The following is a 20,545-nucleotide window of genomic DNA, read 5'->3' on the forward strand; positions in this document are numbered from 1 at the left end:
TTTACTCTTTGAGAGAGAGAGAGAGAGAGAGAGAGAGAGAGAGAGAGAGAGAAAGAGAGACTCAGAGTGAGCTTCACATTCATCCTTCACCCAAATCTTATATAGGATCAGTTGTGTTACACCCATTCAGGGGTGTTTCCCGCATATCAGTGTTCCGTTCATCACATTGGTGGAAAGGACTATAGTGCAGACGTGTCCTTGTTGACACGTTTCCCCTAATCAGTCATTCTGTCCAATCTAAGTATGTCAGGCTCTGGCCTCCAGAGTCCATTTATCTGTGATCTCCATGGTAAACGATATTGCAATCCAGTCTCTGTCATCTCGCAATCTCTTACAATAATTTCCTCACTTTGCAGCTTGATCTTACTGTTTATGTATTTCTTACTTCTAACTAGATTGAAAAATATGTTTAGTACTGGAACACAAGTACTAAATGAAGAAACTTGTAATGGGATGTTATGATGTAGACCTCTCAGCAGAAACTCATTGGTGAAAAACTAAACTTTTCTAATGGGCTTCACAGTGGCTTTAGAAAACATTAATATTTTAATGTGAAATGTACATAAATCAATAACAATTCCTTAACTTTGATTCAATATAAAATCAACACAAATGTACATGTAGATTAGATTATGGTTGAAATAGTATTGTTTCCTAACATTGATTGAATGTGTAGATCAAAATTTGGATGATGGTTGAACCAGCATTAATATAGTATCATGTTATAGTTTGGGTTTTGTTTTGGTTGTGCTTTGCACTTTGCTTTCCTTACCTAGTTCATCAGCCAGTAATTAGTCAGTTTAGTTCCAATCACAGCCACCAGCTACTACCCTATCGGTTTTTCTGCCACTCCCCTGTTACCAGTCACCAACAAATCAGTTTGTTCCGTCCCTACCCACCACCTTTCCTCTGATCAGTCTCACCTGTCACCTGTAATTAGTTTTCACTCCGGTCTCCTGTGCACTCCTCTATTTATACCTACCTCACTCCTCTGTTTGGTGCCAGATTATTTCGAGCCACTCGGTGAGTCTAATCCAGTGTTCTCTGTTTGTCTGCCTACCTGTGATTCTGACCCCATCTTGCCTCCAGATATTCTGAGCCAGCCTGACCCCTGAATTATCTGTTTTCTTGAATTATCTGTTTTTTCTGCTTGATCTGATTGCCCGCCTTTCTTGCCTGACCCTGTTCTGTCTGTAGATTAGCTGAGCCTGCCTTATCCCTGTCTGTTTATCCTGCCAGCATATTACTGAACTTGGATCTGTTTCCCGACTCTGACTCCAGATTCTGCTCTGGTTATTCCTGCACTTCTGTTTACCCGTTTTTTTACTTAGGACTGCCTTTGACTACAAACTCTGCACCCAGCTGTTGGTTATATTACTTTCCTGTCATCCTGGTTTCTTACCTACACCTGTTATTTAATAAACAATCTTTAAAATACATCCTGTTCTTGTCTGGCTGAATACTGGTTCCTCAGTCTCGGATCATGACAGTATCAGATATGGTTGAAAACCTAACGTTGATTGAACATGTAAGTCACCAACCACTTTATGTATAATTTAAATGTCAGGCTTCAACATGGATTCAATATTTTTGCTTAACCATATTTAAGTGCTGATTCACTCATTTTGCTACCTGGGTAATGTTTTCTGGCATTACTTTTGACAAATACTTTTTTTGTCCTTACAGTGAATTCACTGACTTGGCCATTATCAATTCATGGTCTGATTTAAACCATGTGTACATTAAGAATTATTATGCCTGGATTGGTCTGCACAGAGAAGATGGACATGGGAGCAACTGGGTCTGGTCTGATGGTCAAAACTACTACCTTGATAACTGGCAAGAAAACATGGAAAATGCCACTGGAAAATGTGCTATGGTCAAGCGCAGTGACAGAAAGTAAGGTGACACCATTCTTTGAGTTTACATTTCTTGTTTTTAAATATCAGATACAGTTGCTTGCAAAAGTATTGATATCCCTAGAACATTTTCACATTTTGTCCCATTATAACCACAAACATAAATATATTTCACTGCAAAACGCACCAAACATAAAGCCAGGGCTACAATGGAATTCAATTCAATTCAATTCAATTTTATTTATATAGAGCCAATTCATGAAACATTTGATCTCAAGGCATTTTACAAAGTCAAATTCAATCATATTATACAGATTGGTAAAAAATGTCCTATATAAGGGAACCAGTTGATTGCTTCAAAGTCCTGACAAGCAGCATTCACTCCTGGAGAAGCGTAGAGCAACAGGGAGAGAGTCGTCTGCATTGTCCATGGGTTCGCAGCAATCCCTCATACTGAGCAAGCATGAAGCAACAGCGGAAAGAAAAACTCCCCATTAACGGGAAGGAAAACCTCCAGCAGAACCGGCTCAGTATGAATGGTCATCTGCCTCGCCGACTGGGGGTTTGAGAAGACAGAGCAGAGACACAACAAGACAGACAAAAAAGCACAGAAGCACATATTGATCCAGTAATCTGTTCTATATTAGATGGTAATAGCGGGGTATCTGTCTTCCCTGGATGATGTCACAGCTAACAGAATGCCAGACCAGGTGTACCTACTATGAAGAAAAAAGAGAGAGAACATTTCAATGCAATGCAATGCAAAACTGGAGAACAGTAGAAATCAGCAGAGTGAGAAAAATAGGCCCTGATGTCCTCCAGTAGCCGAAGCCTATAGCAGCATAACTATAGAGGTAGCTCAGGGTAAAAGGAGCCACCCTAACTATAAGTTTTGTCACAAAAGGAAAATTTTAAGATTTGTCTTTAAAGTAGACAGGGTGTCTGTCTCACGGACCAAAACTGGGAGTTGGTTCCACTGGAGAGGAGCCTAATAACTAAAGGATCTGCCTCTCATTCTACTTTTAGAGACTCTAGGAACCACCAGTAAACATGCAGTCTGAGAGCGAAGTGCTCTGTTATCAACATACGGGATAATCAGAGCTCTGATATATGATGGAGCTTGATTATTAAGGGCTTTATACGTGAGAATAAGAAAATTAAATTAAATTCTTGATTTAACAGGAAGCCAATGAAGGGGAAGCTAAAATTGGTGAAATATGATCCCTCTTGTTGATTTTCATCAGAACTCTTGCTGCAGCATTTTGGATCAGCTTAAGACTTTGAACTGCACTTTGTGGACTTCCTGATAGAAAATAATTACAATAGTCCAGCATTGAAGTAAGAAATGCATGGACTAGTTTTCGAGCATCACCTCTGGACAGAATGTTTCTAATTTTGGCAATATTCCTGAGGTGAAAAAAGGAAACTCTGGAAACCTGTTTCATACGGGATTTAAATGACATGTCTTGATCAAAAATTACACCAAGATTTTTTTGTTTTATTACTAGAGGCCAAGTTAATGCCATCCAGATTAAGTGATTGATTAAGAAGTTTATTTATTGAGGACTCTGGTCCAAAGATTAGAATTTCTGTCTTGTCAGAATCTAAGTGCAGGAAATGTAAAGTCATCCAGCTGTTGATGTCATTAAGACATGACTGCAGTCGAAGTAATTGATTGGATTCATCAGGATTTATTGATAAATATAGCTGAGTGTCATCAATATAACACTGGAAATTAATCCCATGCTGTATGATCATTTTGCCAATCGGAAGCATATACAGTATATAGTAATGAGAATTGGTCCTAGGACTGAACCCTGTGGTACTCTACAAGTGACCCTACAGTTTGAAGAAGATTCATTATTAACATGAACAAACTGGAATCTGTCCGATAGATAAGATTTAAACCAGCCTAATGATTTCCCCTTAATCCCTATAGTATGCTCAAGTCTTTGTAGGAGAATATTGTGATCAACTGTATCAAATGCAGCACTGAGCTCTAACAGGACAAGTACAGACACAAGTCCATTATCTGGGGCCATGAGAATATCATAAGTGACCTTCACCAGAGCTGTTTCAGTGCTATGATGAGCTCTGAAGCCTGACTGAAACTCCTCAAGTAGGTCATTACTTTGTAAATGTTCAAAAAGTTGATTAGCAACTACTTTCTTAAGAATTTTAGATAGGAAGATAGGAAGATTAGTTATAGGTCTGTAATTTACTAACTCATCTTGATCAAGAGATGGTTTCTTAAGTAAAGGTTTAATAACAGCTACTTTAAAAGCCTGTGGTACATATCCATTTACTAAGGACAGATTAATCATGTCTAAAATAGTGCCACTGAACAAAGGGAATATCTATTTAAACAACTTGGTTGGGATTGGGTCTAACATACAGGTAGAAGGTTTAGATGAAGCTAAAATTTTAGATGGCTCAGAAAGCTCTACTGATTCTAAACAGTTCAGACACTGCGCAGGTTCGAAAGATTCCTCCAACGCTGCCTCACTTACTGAGGACGAGGTAATCATGTTTGGGAGGATGCCAATTATTTTGTTTTTAATGGAACCAATTTTATTTATGAAGAATTCCATAAAGTCAAGAGCTAAGGGAATGGATGGATCAACGGAGCCATAACTCTAAGTAAGTTTGGCAACTGTACTGAAGAGAAATCTAGGATTATTTTTGTTCTCCTCAATTAATGATGAAAAATATGCTGCTCTAACTCTGCAAAGGTTCTTTCTATACAACAATTGACTGTCCCTCCAGATTAGGTAGGATTTCTCTTGGTGTGTAGAGTGCCATTTTCTCTCCAATTTACTAACATTGTGCTTCAAAGAACACAGCTCTGAATTAAACCAGGGCTAGCTTCCTGTGAATAATCACTTTCTTTTCAAGGGAGCTACATTGTCTAATGCAGAACGCAATGACGATGTCACATCGTTAACAAAGACCTCTATTTGTGAATGGGAAGAAACAACATTGCTGCTATCTGCAGGGTATTTCCGCAATACTGACGATATTAAAAGGGGGACAGACTCTTTAAAGTTTGATGCAGCACTGTCCGACAAAGATCTACTATAATGGAACCCTCTTTTGGGGGTGGAGAACTCAGTTAAATTAAACTCAATCGTTATTAAAAAATTATCAGATAGCACAGGGTTGTGAGGAAATACTGTTAATTATTCACAATAAATGCCATATGTCAGCACAAGGTCTAAAGTATGGAGCCAAGAGTGCGTCGGTTTATGCACATTTTGAGCAAAACCAATTGAATCTAGGATAGTTTTAAAGGCTACACTAAGGTTATCACATGAATGTTGAAATCCCCCACTATAATAACCTTGTCAGTGTTTATCACCAAATTAGATAAGACAACTGATCCAAAAACTGAGTGCAAGGGCCTGGTGGACGATACAAAACAACAAACAGAAAATATTTTATTGCTTTGCAATTTGGATGAGGGAAACTGAGGGTTAAATGTTTAAAAGAATTGTAGTTATTAGTTGGCCGGGGACTAATTAATATGGCCATGAAAGCGGTTTGATTTGTGGCTCTGGTGCTCCAATTCGGTGTTGATTTCACAACATGTTTTGCATCATTGTCCTGTTAAAAAAAGACCCACTGACCATTCATTTTCAATTTACAGGTAGAAATTCAGAGATTTTTAAATGTAATCCCGTAATCCACATCCTCCGCTCCTTTATGCATCCGTGCCGCTCCAGACCGTCTCCATGAGTCTACAAAACGCAAAGCCTACTACACCCACAGTTACTCTGTCTATCTCTGCTCTGAAGTCTCTTGGAGCCTGAGGAGAGACTGTGCGATCATCGTCATTACAAGCAGAACGCAAACCACATTTCACAGTAAATGTTAAATCTGCTTCATTGCTTGGTGCAAAAGGAGTGGTTTGCATCTGACATTTTAATATTTAAAAATATGTATTTAATTTGTTAAAAATCTTTATTTATACAAAAAAATTGACAAACCAGAGGTTGTTGAAGTTCTTTATCCTATTTTCTACGATTGTAATTGTTGAGCTTGATCCGACCAGAGCCTGATGGTTTGGAATGGAACAGAAAACTGGAGTTGTTCTGTAATTTGACGGTGAACGATGGAGAGCGGTTCCATCGGTGGAGACGGTTGGGGTAGTCACGGAGAACGTGGAACCGTTCTCATTAATCAACATAACAACATAGTTACTTCGTCAGTCGGACGTGAATGGAGTGAACACAGAGGATGTGGAATCTGGGGGTAGCATGTTTCCTAAAGCCTTTGGATGATCCTTCACCATGCTTCCCAATGGACACAATGTGCATTTTCATGTTTTCATCCTTTCTGACCTGAGTGCTTGTTGAGTATTTAGCATACTCCACATATTTATGTTTGTGGATAAAACAAACAAGGCTTTTTCCTGGCATGTAGAAAGCATCTAATGATTGTCTTGAGACTTGGTGACCTAAATGTGCAAAGATTTGCTGCTTTTTGTCAACGGTGAGCTTGGAAGACTCTTTTTATAATTGAAAAAAACATTATTATTTTTTTTACATCCAACATCCTCCTCACTGTATGTGATAGATCAGCATAGGCCTGTGTCCCAGTTCCAGTTGGTTTAGATTAACTATTTTTTTAGATATTTACTGGGGCTGCCAGCAAGCATGTAAGGTGCAGCACACGTAATCGGTAGTTTTATCTGGAAGCAGTTGTTTTAAGTGGCAAACATATACCAAAAATACTACACATGAGATGTTAATATTCTTCATAATGTCATTTAGAGTTGTACACGAAAAATCTAGAAAATTTCTTAAGGAGGAAAATGAACTTCATCATCTTTCTGTGAATTATGTTAGAGCTTACAGTACCTCTGGTATGTTAAAGTAACTGTTTTCCTACACTTATTTAAGTCGCTGTTTGGTGAATCAGATAAGCGACCATCCATCTCATCTTCCTGAACATCTAGTTTCCAAACTACTTTCAATAATAGTGTTTATGAAATGTTATGGTTTATTTTAAAACTGAAGTATTCTATCAATGGGAAATAGAAAATGTAGCTCTTCATGGAAGCATCTTTGCTGTAATAATTGTCTGTGTAATTCTGTTTTCTAAAATGTAGAAAATATGATCAACTGAATCAAAATCTTCTGTCAATCATTATTCTCTTTAAAGGATCTATGTTGAGGATTGTGGAAGTCGTCGGTTCTTCATTTGTCGGAAGTACCATACCTATGATTATGAGTCCGTGTTCGTACCAGAGGCAAAGACATGGCCAGAAGCTCAGGACTACTGCAGGACCCACTATGCCAATCTGGCCAGTTTTTCAAGCTCCTACTCCAACAGCATTGTCACTGACATAGAATGTCCTATGTGGATTGGACTGCACAGAGATGGTAAAGCATTGCAGTTAAAAACAGACTGGCACTTAAATATAACTTATAATGTAGAACTGATGCACATGTTTTAAATATTTACCCTGCCTTCCCTAGCTATTGCCATCCATTATATTTTTTTTCACATGCCTCAAACTTCTACATGTTTTGTGATTTTTATGATAAACCATTGCAACTAGTGTCAAACTAATACTTTCTTACAGCACTACCGTAAAGCATGCTCAAAGGATTAGAAAAAAGCTCAAGCTAGTTTATGAACCTTTACAGCAAGCTTCACATTGTCCCATGTTCTTGTTAAAACATGGGACAATTTGCATTTCATGTCTACCCCAAAACTCTTTTTATTTTTTTGCAAGAATTTTTTTCTTTCAAATATTGTTTGGCATTAGTCCTGTGTGGAGACTGCTTTATTAATTTTTCTTCTAATCCATTGGTTCTCATTGCTGGTCCTCAAGGCCTGCTTTCCTGCATAGTTTGTTTCCCTCAAGCCACACACTATGCCTGAATAACAGATGGGTTAACGGGCTTCTGTAGCTCTTAATGACATGATGAGGAGTTAATGTAATCATTTGACTTAGCTGTGCTGGAGCATAGCCTCATCTAAAACTTGAAGAAGAAGACAGAGCAGAGGCACAGAAAATACAGAAGCTCACATTGATCCAGGAGTACTTTCTATGTTATATGGTATTAGTGAGTGATCCATCTTCCTTGGATCATGTCACAGCTAACAGAACACCAGACCACATGACAGAAAACAAAGTTAAAAGCTGAAATGACAACAACAAAGGGACTTGGGATAGTGAAAAAGCTCACAGCTTTGTCATATTTGTTTAGCTTTCTTGCAAAATAGCATGAGCTCAGTCAGATTGAGTAGAAAGCTTCTTTGAATTGAATATAACTCTTGGCAGCTCTTACCCATCAGTTGAGATCAGTGTTTTCTGGTCTCATTTATAAAACTTTGCATGGAACCCATACTAAAAGTGTGCTTATGCCCAACCTTATTTATCATCTTCTAACTCCTTTTTGACCTTTTGCACTAAATTTTTAATACGGTAAATTTCCTGGTCAGTGAAAGCTTTCTCTCCCAGGACTCCAGGAGTTCTCAGAAAAACCTTCACTGAGTCAAGGAAGAGCTGCAAACCAGGAAACACTTTTGCCACTTTAACATTTCTGGCTCCCTTTGTGTCCTGCAGAAAACTCTTAATACTCATTAAAGAGTAGCCACTCTTCTTGTGAGTCCACGTCTGTGAAGAGGCCAGAGACTCCACATCACTCTTCTCATCACCTTCACTGTCACCTGACTGCTGACACTCACCATAAGGAAAAACGTTCTTCACTTTACAAGCGGATTAATGCTCTTCATTTGGTTTCCTCTTTTCATTATCATTAGAAAAATCTTTATCTACCAGCATTTCATCCTCCTCTTCCAGAGAACATCCTACCTCCCCTGCTTTGGTCTGTGTGGTAATGCTGTCAGTGTGGAACTGCTCACTGACTCCTACTACTGAACCAGAGGAAGCAGCATCCGAGCCATCTGAAACTACAACATCGGCACCTGAAGTAGCATATCCTGAACCATCAGGACCTGGAATAACATTAACAGAAGCAGCTGCCCCTTGATGCCCAGCCTGTTGTGTACCCTGTGAATTCCCCTCCTGTGAACTCTGTGGATGTTCATGCTCTGAACCTTTTGAATCGGTCTCACGTTTGTTGGCCTTAGCATTTTGTTTTTGTGGACAGGAGCGGACAATATGGCCCTCCATTCAACCACCAAAGCACTTCATTCTTTCTGAAGAAGCATAAACAGTGTAATCAAAATCATCCACTCTAAACTTCGATATTAAATTTAGTGGCTCCTCAGTGTTATTTTTCAAAACCATAAAGACCTGCCTTCTAAAGGAAACAACATGTTTAAGGTGCGGTGATGTACAGCCCAGAAGGATCAGTTTAATGGGTGACATTAGCTGCCTGTGACTCGCCAGTTCTCTTTGTAGTGTTTCGTTACTCATAAATGTTAAGATAAGAAGAACGAAGGGACTTGGGACAGGATGATCCTTTTGGCTGGATTAACCAGCGGCGCCACCTGAACAAAGGTGTCCTGAATAACCACACTGACTTCCTCAAGACTACCCAGAAAGATGACGACTCCATTGTTCATTCTAGAAGCGGACTTCACACTTTCATAGCCGACAATTTCTCCGATCGCTAAACTGCAGTTCTCCATAGAGCAATTAAACCCTGGCCAAAGTTTAACTCTGTGTCGGCGTGTGAGCTTCTCAAGCCCCACACTCACAACTCCGTGAGTCGTGATATACACAAACAGCAAAACTAACAATGAACAAACAAGCACGCACTCAGAGAGAGAGAGACAAAGGGGTGCATTTGCCGGGTGGGTGGGATCTGTGGCAATGCATTTGGCTCTTCTCTGGACTCGTGCAGCAAAACCGAGTCCAGATCCTGCAGACGGCATCCCAAAATCTTATGTGCTGTCCTCACCACCCGTGCTAAGTGCTTCTTCTCCTTCACTGTGCAGCTACCATGCCACACAGGTATAAGACACAAAACACTTTGTATTGTAGCCATCTAAAAGTTTTTTACCAGCTTAGCGGGAGGTCCTGTCTGTCTCAGCCATTGTTGGGCCTTCTTCACCAGGTGGGAGGTGTTTACAGACCAGGAGAGGTCAGAGGAAATGTGAATTCTCAGGAATCTAATGCTGTCCACAAGCTCCACCACCTCCCCTGTTTGCAGAGAGTAGTGTGTTTAGTATTCCTGGACCCCCTGTAGTCCATTATTACCTCCTTGGTCTTACTGGTGTTCAGGATCAGGTTGTTCCTGGAGCACCACTCTGTCAGATTACCTGTACCTGATTACCTGTAGTGGGTCTCATCTCTCATTGTTGGAGATGAGACCCAGCACAGTGATGTTGTCCACAAACTTCACCACTGTGTTAGTGAGGTGGATAGCAGAACAGCTCTGAGGGAAAATGGTGAAGAGAGCAGGAAAAAGGACACAATCCTGTGGCATGCTGGTGTTAAGGATCAGTGGATCAGATGTGTGCTTCCCTATCCTCACCACCTGGGGCCTGTTGGTGATGAAGTCACTGATCCAGGAGCAGAGAGGTGTGAATACTTCCAGGTTGTGGAGCTTCAAAGCCAGCATGTCTGGAAACACCGTGTTAAATGCTAATCTAAATCCATGAGGAGCATCCTAATATATGTGTTGAGATGCTGCAAATAAGTCATAGCTGAGTGAAGTGCTAACGAGACAGGGAGCGATTCTCCCTGTAGGCAAACTGCAGGCTGCCCAGGCCGGCAGGGATGGCGTCCTTAATGTGTTGCGGGAGGATCCTCCTGACCCAATTCACGGTGACGGGTGTCAGAACGATGGCACGATAGTCCTTGAGGCAGGGGATAATTGTTTTCTTGGAGACTGGTACAATAATGGAGGTATTCAGACAGGCAGGGACCATGGAGAGCTGCAGGGAGAGGTTGAAGATGTTGGGTTCTTGCTGAGCTGCTGGTTGCAGTACTTATAGTCCATGAGGGTCTTGAGGCCTCTCCACATCATGTGGATTGTTGTTGAAGTGATCCTCAATGTGCTGCCTGTATATGTGCTTTGCGTTTTGGATGCTTTTTTTAAGTTCACTTCTAGCCCTGCTGTAGGCCAGTCTGTCTTCAGATCTGTACACTGCATCCTGAGGCCTCAACAGGGACCGCACTGAGCTGTCCACCCATGGTTCTTGTTTAGGAAACACTGATTGTCTACGTGGGTAGGACAGAATTAGTGCAGAAGTTAATATAAGAAAGCACAGATGGTGTGTACATTTCTAAATCAGCATCCTCTTTAAACACTTTCCAGGAACACTTTCTGATCACTTGCCAATTTTCAAAACAGTCCTGAAGAGCTGAGCAGGCCTCTTCAAACCTGAAATGTTTTGATCACAGGTCTGGTTCTGCAAATCAGTGGCATGTAGGCAGGTATCAGCTCAACCGAGATGTGTTTGGATGAATCGATTGGGGAGCTGCAGCAGCTTTATATGCTCCTAGGATATTGCAGTAAACTTGATCTAATATATTACTGACTCAGATCGAGAACTTAGCACACCGTTTAATGAACTTGGAGAGCACAGCCTTTAAATTAAAATGGTTAAAGTCCCCAGCAATGATCATATCGGCTTCTGGATTACTGTTCATTTGGCTGGTAACAAAGCTATAGAGTTCCTCCAGAGCTAGCTGAGCAGTAGCTTTCGGCTGGATGTATACTGCAATAATTATAACAGTTCATCTCTCTAACAAGTTTAAATGGTCTGCACTTAACAGCTAGATATTCCAGATCAGGGGAGTAGAAGGTTCCGATCAACTTTTCATCTGTGCACCAGGAGATATGAACGATATTGCTAGGCCCCCACCTTTTCTCCTCTGTGCGGTATCCTTTTGGTCCGCTCTGAACAAATAATGGTTGGCTAGCTGCATTAGGAATTCTGCTATCTAACCATGTTTCTGTAAAGATCGTTGCACAGCTGTCCATCTTATATTCAGCAATTCATACACAGATCTAGTTGAGTTTGTTGGCGAGGGAACTTGCATTGGCCAGGACAAGGCTCGGTGGTGCTGGTCTGCGTGGGTTAGCTTTTAGCCGGATGCACAGGCCTGCACGTCATCCTCGCCGTTTCCTTTTGCGCGTACGCCTGCGCCTAGGCCTTGAGGGCTGGGAGATTGGGGCTTCTGTTGTTCATTGCAGATCAGGATAAATAAAATCCAGTTTCAGTGGTCAGTATGATCCGCGGACTCCAGAGTTGAATCTCAGACCCAACAGCTCTTCTCTCCCATACTGGATCAAAGCTTGGAGAGGTGATAACACGGACAAAAACACAAAGTGTAATGATCCTAGCTCAGTCTTTCGCCTGATCACCTCCTCCCCACTGATCACCGTCACCTGCAACTAATTCCCTGCTCTAATTACTCCTGTCAGCCCATCCCTATATAAGCACTCCTCTTTCAGTGTGTCTTTGCTGGTTTGTCTGATCTCCAAGACTCTGCACTCTGCACTCCCTCAATCACCAGATGCCCAGCTTCCCTTACGCTCTCCAGCCTGTGCACTCCTCGCCAGCCAGTCTGCTACCTCAGGCCATCCCAGGTTAGTGGATCTTGCCTCCCACTCACCTCTTTACTTTGTGTTCCAGTCTCCCCTCCTGTCTCGATCCGCCAGCACGTCCTGCCCTTCACTCTGATGCACCACAGCCACAGTCCTCCTTCACATCCTGGTCCCTGCTCCGACGCACCACCTGTCCCACCTCGTCAGCACGCTTTGGACCCAGCTCCGGAGCTCATCAGGCTCGTTCTGTCGGTGCTCCTGCGTCCCGTCTGCGGTGGCCCTGAGGACCACTGTACCCGTCTGCCTGCTTAATCTCCACCATCTCCAGTCTTCTTCAGCCCGGTCCTGATCCATCCAACCTTCTTTGTGGCAATAAAAGCTCCTAAATATCCGGCTCTGTGTGTGGTTTGAATTCGGGCTCAGACCCCGGTCATTACTCAAAGACAGTCCAATAAAAGCTGGAGTGCCTGGGCTGCTGCATCTGGCTGCGCAACCAACTTGGTTTTGTCTTAATCACTCTCATTAAATCCCAATAAAACGCCTTAAACATTATGGATACAACATGGTATAATGGGAAGATATAGGGGTATGAATATTTTACAGAGGTATTGTCTTCACATCTAACTCAATATAGTACCAGAATTCAGATTTGAATTATGAAGCTTAAGCGGAAGTTCAATTAAATAAACTCTATTGCCTACCTCCATCCAATCAGAGGCTCATCCGCCTCCAACGCAAGCCAATCAGCTTTGAACTGCTCCTCCACAAAGCCAATCAGCATCCTGGGTTCATCTTAAAAGAACTTCAATCCACGTCTCAGCAGTGTTGTAGTACTCGAGTCCGAGACTCGAACTCGAGTCCGAGTCATTAGCTAAATTTAGAGACTCGTGACTTGACTTGGACTTGAGCACTGATGACTCGAACTTGGACTCGGACTCCTACATTCAGATCATTCTGACTCGGAAATTGAGAAAAAGACTCGACTTTTTTTATATCATTAGGCTATAATTTTAATATGTCATTAGAATATTATTTGGTGTATGATTTTCATATCTAAATGTCGTACCGCGCACGTGACGTCACCATCTCATGAGCAATGCCCCTTGCCGCTAAGGTTGGGCAAACAGTGTGAGAGCGCTCGTAGCAACCAGCCATTACACATCAAACAGATACAACGATATGACCGACTTTACAGCTGTTAAACTTTCACAAGAGGATGTCCAGGCGCCCATTTTACTGGTAGAACTGTGGAACAACATACCAACGTTCAGCTCAGACGATGGATTGAGTGTTGAGGGCTCGGAAAGACTGGAAAACTGGCCAAGTTGATAGGAAGGTAAGTCGTTGTTTTTCTCCTGCTCGGCGTTCATAGCGTCATCGGCCGTTTTTTTTTTTTTCTGTTTGTAGTCACCGTCCAGGAATCGGTATAAATTTTCCGGCCCGCCGAACAATTTAGTCCGGTCCGGTGGCCAAATGCATTATCATTATCCAACGGCTGTATCTCCTCGCTACATCGAGCGATCTGCGCCAGATTTGTTGTGAGTCATGGTGGAACGCTGCCAAACGCGTTTGTGGGAATCGCCCGGTGGACGGGCGAGGAAAATGCGTGACAGCATCTGCGGTGGCGGGCGGCCGGCGGTGCACGAACCCCGCTGGCCGCCCGGAGCCGCGGCGGTGCGCGAACTCCGCCCGCCGGCCGGCACCGCAGCGGTTAACGAACCCCGCCCGCCGGCCGGCACCGCGGCGGTGGCCAATAGGCCGGAGTGCGCTTGGCTGCGAGGGCCGATCGACGCCGCTTGCGGCTTTAACATCCTTCATATGCGGCCTATCAGCGTACCTCGAGTCGCTGTTGCGCGTTCCATAACAACAATGTTTAAAAACCACGGTTAGGAGACGTCTTAGACTTGGAAAAAGCGGTAGTTTTACCGAGTAAAACCAAGGGTAACTACAGCGAAAGAGTTATTAGTGCAATGGAATGTTACTGCTTCATGTCATACATCACACGTCAATAGTGACTCGACTCGGATTTTTTTTTAATGACTTGGACTTGACTCGGACTTGAACACTGGTGACTCGAACCTGGACTCGGACTCGAGGCATAGTGACTTGACTACAACACTGCGTCTCAGCCTTCTACGCAAGCGCAAGCGTGGTTGCGCAATGTCTGAATCAGCGCTAATGTTTCCTGCCGAAGTTTGAGCGCCAAAGTCTTTTAAATAATTGTATCAATAAAATTCTTCTAATTGTCTTTTCTTTCCGTGCGAGTTTTTCAGATTGAAATAGCCTAAGGTTCAGAGGTCAGACTTCAGCTCTAGTTCAGTTCAGACAGTTCTATAAAGCCTTGAGAGATGAAAACTTTTGTTGCTAAGATTGTTAAACTCAACTATGCAAATACATTTTTCACATCTGTCTCATAGGAGCAGCATGGAGCTGGAGCTTGGGGGACTCCAAATATAGAAACTGGTTCACAGGAGAGCCGAGTAACAGCGGCGACTGTGGGTCGATCTACTCAATATCGAGGACCATGGCTTCTGAAAACTGTGATACTCGTCTACCGTTCCTCTGCATCTCAGACAATATGGTCCTGGTAAAGGAGAACAAGAACTGGGAGGAGGCGCTGGAACACTGCAGAGGCCTACGTTCATCCACAAACAACGTCCGCTACGATCTCCTCAGCCTGCAGCCCGAAGACCAACAGGACCTCATTATGAACAAGGTCATGCAGGCTGACACTGACGAGGTGGGTTCTCTGCTCATACAGAGCAAGTTCTGTACCTGAAACCATATATGGAAGCAAATTTGAATTTAAGAGACCATTTGAGAAGAAGTTTATCTTTCTCTTTTAATTTTGTGTGTATTTTTATGACTTTTAAGCATAATTTAATCTTTTAAGACACTTGGCTGGAAAAACAAGTTATTGTTCTATCCACAGAAAAATAGGTTCCTTTCCACTGTCACTACATATATGAAAAGGTTGGTTTATAAAAGATAATTTAACAGCAGAATTATAATAAGGGTTAACAGGGAACTGCAGCTGACTCTTACGGGCTGAACAGCAAATTTGCTATGAGTGAGCATTTTGGTTGAAAACATTTAACTTCAGTTGTCTATATAATTTATTGTTTTTGAAACTCTTGAGCCAGTCCTGATTTCTTAAGATTTCCTCATCAAGTATTCAGTTCTTAAAGGTCCCATGACAACACTGTATAAACATCATGTAGTTGATATAGCTGCATATGTAAATTCTCCAAAGAATTTCATTAAAAAATAATGTCACCATGTTATTTTGTCAGGGCCAAAGTCCCTTCTCAGTAAAAGGGTTGGTTGCGGTAATCATATGCAGCCTTACTAAGTTGACTTGGCTCTGATTGGCTACAACCATATTTGGAAAACTGGTCAAACGCCCTCCACCACACCATTTCCCCCGTCCATTCACATCTATATTCTCGCCCGCAACACTCCATAACAAATCCATTATGGTTTTATGACTGGTTGAAGTGTTTGTGTTAAAGGTTGTCTGTTCCGGGAGCTCGCAAGCAACTGCTTATGCCGCTGGGTGCCAGAACCACCACGATACCGTAACGAACTCCGCGCCGCAACACAGGAATATGTAGTTCCTAACCACGGTACCTCAGCAGAGAACTCACTGCCAGCATACCCACTCCCATTTTTTAGCAACCACTGTTAAGTTAGTTTGAGGCCTCAGCCTCCTGTTTGGGCCGATAGAGGCAGGCTGATCTGAGGCTGCCGTCTGCTCCATCTACCTCCTCTCAGGTCAGCCAGTGAATCAGCTGGGGTAGGAGAGGAGGGGTGAAGGCTGTCGGCTTGATGGTGTGCTCTGACTGAAGAATATCAATGACGTAGAAAGACAACCCGTTTTCTGATCTGACCGTTTTTGAGCAAAGCATTTGAGCTTACCGCCCCAGAGCAGGTCGCTTAGTTTTCAGTTTTGACATTAACACGGCCTCATCAGTGCACAACAGACCATGTTATACCCCCAAAACCTCAGAAAATTTAAAATTGTTGTCATGGCCCTTTCAAGGTGTTTTTAAGTGTCATCACTTTCAGTTACTGAAATGCTTATTTTTTTAACTTAATTCCTCTATTTTAAGTTTTCAAGCTCAAAAGAAAATAATATGGACACTTTGACAGAGCCAGCTTTTCTCAATCCGGCGCCCTAGAAGGCATTTTTTATTTTAATCGTGTTGTTTTTATTGTGTTGGTGTTGTGTCTAACAAATATACTGTTGCCACAAAATAAAATTCCTGTAAGGGTATTAATTTATACGTTCAGCAATCAACATCAAATATTGAATGTAAATAACCACCCAGTTTGCACACAATAACTCTATACATATGCTATATTTACACTGTGCAATAGCTATATACAAAACCTAAAGCAATAACTAGTTTTAACATAGCGATTTTGAAGGTGATGCCCACCCTGTGGAGACCATGGCAGTCTTATCATTTGCTTATACTGCCTAATGGACCTGCTAGCTCTACATATTAACCAGTCTTTAAAACATCTTTACACATTTTTGAGTCTGATTGGTTGGCTGTTCCTGTAGGTGTGGACCGGCCTGTGTTTCCTGGCCGGTGAGTGGCTGTGGGTGAACGGAGCAGATATGCTGCACACCGACCTGCCTCTCTGCCCCGCCCCACATCAACACTGTGGGATCTTAACCAAGACCAGCGCTGGTGGCATGGAGGCTAGAGACTGTTCAGAGAGAAAAAACTTCATCTGTTACAGCTACACCACCTGAATAAAATAATCCAACATCTGATACTATAGCCACATTATATTTGAAATGTTATTGTTTACCTAAATGTCTTTAGAATATTTGAAGTATCAGTTTTCTCTAATGGAAATAAAACTGATATTTAAGTGTACTCAGTACCAAATATCTTATGTTATATTTAATTTACTTTATGTGTAAGCAATATTCATTTCTGCTTAGAAAACTGTTTCATTTTAGTTGGTGAACTGTTTTATTCATCTTTGTGCAGTAATTTAGTATTTAATGAACATCTATGGTTTCTTCTGTTTGTAAAATGGCTTATTGTATCGCACAGTAACTAGAATTCACCTTCTTTGGTTTCATTTCAAAAGCCAAACCCAGGCCTGAAAACACCCAGACCCCTTTGATCCAGCAATTAGTCGAATAGAACCTGTAAAGCAATTCAGGAACATATTACAAGGAAGTAATTGACATTTTTTGGCCTGAAAAAGGGTTTATAAAGTCATTTTGAATGCATTAGGAAAATTATGAATTCTAGTCTTAACAGAACGAGGAGGATGTCCACCCATCAGCTAATGATGTTAAGCTCAAGAAGCACTTAGTTTATGCAGCGAGACGATGATCTGCATCGCACCAGCATGTCCAGACATTTCTGCAGAGAAACTGAACCTATAAAGTGGCCCGGTCTTGGACTTAAACCTGATTAAAATACCTTTACATGACCTTAAATATGACTTTTCTGTTCAAAAACATTCCACTGTGGTTCCCCGCAGAGAAGAGTGGACCAATATTCCTCTTTTTGATGTAGAAGACTGATCACCAGTTACTACTGATGATGGATGCCAGTTGTTGCTGTTTTTTCAATTTAATAAATGAAATAATTTGAAAACTGCTTTTGTTATTTATTGAGAATACTTCTGCTATTAACAGATCTGGAACAGTTAAATATGGGGAAAATGTTATCTTAAAACAGGGATGGAAGGGCAAAATACTTTTTTTATAGCACTGCAAGCAGTTAAACTAATTTCTAGAGGGGTTTCTGACAAATGCTTGATGGCTCTCAACAGACATCAAGACAAGAAGTTATGTCTCAATTTGGAGGCTGCATTTGCAGACTGATTACGTCACAACGCTCTGATGAAGGTTGACCAAATTCATGAGTCTTTCAAAGGGTTCTTCAAATGCAGCGGACAAATGCATCCTCTTGTCCCCTGATTTGCTGGTTGGGTCCGATGTATCCTTCGTGGCCCAGCCTATCCCACGTGTCTTTGTGGGCTAAAGAAAACGGAAACAACAATGACAGAGAGGGGTAAAGTGCTGTGAACAAAGTTGGCTATATTACACGTTCTGCGTCATAAAAGCAACTTTAGAAGAAAGGTTTTTAGGAAAGAAGTTAGCTATGAAGACACAATTTTAAATTTAACAGTGCTCGGACATCCACTGCTGCTGCACTGCCCAGCAGCCGGCTCGTTTTTAGCTGATCGGGTTGTCGAGGCTTATTGCTATCAATCTCCCGCTGGGTTTCCACAATGAGTTAAAAGCAGAAATGATATGGTCAGATATCTAATACCAATGTTTGTTTAGCCTGCAATAGATCCAAACTCACAGAACAAAACAAGGGTTCTAAATGTGTTGTCTTTCTATTGCCAGTCAAGACAGCAATGACAAAAAAAAATTCTCTCTTAGCAAAAAAAAAAAATCTAACAAAAGAAATATGGCAGTGTCCTCTGGCTATACACAGCAAAATGCAAAGATCCAAAACTTACAGGACCCATTAATGTGTGGAAATGTTACATTATTTTATGAACACTTTTACTCCACAGCAACATCTCAGCTCGCCCTGGAGTACACATATGACCTCACAACTAATCTTCACACATAGGAAATGGCCGCCCTGCGCCGTTTCAGAAATACACAATCTTGTTAAAATACCTATTGCTTAACCCTTAACTAAGAATATATCTACAAATTTTAAGAAGTGCTGTGCATATTTATAATGATTTGTCACAGATATCACCTGTTCCTGATAACCAAGGCTCCATCCTAATACCTCTGTTGGGTAAGGACTCTATAGCCAAAGTGGAAGTGCGTCAGTGGTTGCCATAAGTGCTGTCCGATTAATGGAGTCAGTAAGGAAGGAAGTAAGAAAAGGAGCCCGTATGCTTCCTCTCACAGCACCTTTAGAATAGGAACCTCCCAATGTCCCTTACCGGCAGTAAGGAGCTATAACAAATCCCACAATCCTTTGTGTGACATGACGTATCAGCACAGCCCACCTCACAGAAATTTAAAAAAAATGTCTGGAGAGAAGAAAGTTTGCACTTTGTAGTAGAGGCTGACATTTTTTCAGGAATCCTGCGGGTCACGTGATTCCCACGGGAATCACGTGGGATGGGAGTCAACATTAGTAAATATCACGTGACTGGGACGGTACAGGATTAAATATCAACGGAAGCAGACGGGAGCGGGAGTAAACCAATAGCAGGTACAATAAACTAGGATCGATGGCAAAAAATTAAATACAAAAGAAAATCAAAAATGTGGGTTCGCCGCCGTCATTTTGTATTTTTTTTTCCCCAAGAAACCTAAACTCTAATGCAAGTCAAAAGAACTACACGAACCAGAAGCCAACAGTGCTTTCGGTCTATGTTTTCCGCCAGCGCTCAAAAACAGAATGGGGGGGGGATCAACTATGGTGCGCTCCATAATCAACTGCTAGTGGCAAACTCAACCTGGAAAAGTTGGATTTGCAACGTCAGAAGTAAGGACTTATCTTATTAAACTCACAGAGCGACTGTAAAGTTGCAAACAAACTTGACAAGAGTTGAATGTCACAGTGTTATCACTCATTACCCTGCTTGTAAAATGTGTTTCCTGGACTCATTTTCCAATGTGCAACAGTGTAATAATACGGCCAATAATTTAAAACTACTTTATTATTTTATTTAGTATTATTTGAACAGTTGTGTTTTTTTTTCTATTTTAACTCACTAACTGAACAATGTGTTAACACTTCTCTTTCACTTTTTAACAAAACTAAAACATGTCTACTTCCATGTCTTGTCGCATAAAAATGAGACGTAGCTGACTGGATCGACTTTTCCTGGGTCCAGTTAGCTCCGCCTCCAGCTCCACGCCACCCCCGAAAATTAACATAATCTCACTCTCAACTTTTGATAAAAATTGAGAGGTCTGTCTAAGAATGTGTTTAATGATCGATGAATGTATTGGTTCTGATAGTAAACCCTAATTAGTTTATGGATATTTTATTGCAAATGGAAAAAGACTAATACGCTTGAATGATATTCAACTTTTTGTGTACTAAACTGAGTTTATGAACTATTGAGGTACATTATCTAAATTGTGACAGTAATGCCTTTATGCACTTTTTTCTTAATTGAGTATAGATCTCTTGCTAGGTGCATTATTCTTTAGTTTCAGCAATTTGAAACATAAAAGTTACTTCA

At 41.5% G+C, this 20,545-nt stretch overlaps 1 protein-coding gene across 1 annotated transcript; it reads left to right on the forward strand.

Annotated features, from left to right (window-relative positions):
• Positions 1-1,793: 1,793 nt before the first annotated feature.
• Positions 1,794-17,881, forward strand: LOC105922439 (secretory phospholipase A2 receptor-like). Its single transcript, XM_036135921.1, has 4 exons — positions 1,794-1,899; positions 7,023-7,243; positions 14,755-15,077; positions 16,908-17,881. The coding sequence occupies exons 1-4, from the start codon at positions 1,850-1,852 to the stop codon at positions 17,100-17,102; spliced, it is 789 nt and encodes a 262-aa protein (XP_035991814.1). The 5' UTR covers positions 1,794-1,849; the 3' UTR covers positions 17,103-17,881.
• Positions 17,882-20,545: the final 2,664 nt, after the last annotated feature.

This window comes from Fundulus heteroclitus, chromosome 4 (genome assembly GCF_011125445.2).
Source record: "Fundulus heteroclitus isolate FHET01 chromosome 4, MU-UCD_Fhet_4.1, whole genome shotgun sequence".
Classification (NCBI taxonomy): domain Eukaryota; kingdom Metazoa; phylum Chordata; class Actinopteri; order Cyprinodontiformes; family Fundulidae; genus Fundulus; species Fundulus heteroclitus.

What these genes read in the sequence shown, in the direction of transcription:
- LOC105922439 (XM_036135921.1), top strand. Translation starts at nt 1,850, where the DNA reads ATGGAAAATGCCACTGGAAAATGTGCTATGGTCAAGCGCAGTGACAGA. An exon ending in GATTGGACTGCACAGAGATG is followed by an intron (nt 7,244 to 14,754) that starts GTAAAGCATTGC and finishes TCTGTCTCATAG; the next exon opens with GAGCAGCATGGAGCTGGAGC. An exon ending in TGCAGGCTGACACTGACGAG is followed by an intron (nt 15,078 to 16,907) that starts GTGGGTTCTCTG and finishes CTGTTCCTGTAG; the next exon opens with GTGTGGACCGGCCTGTGTTT.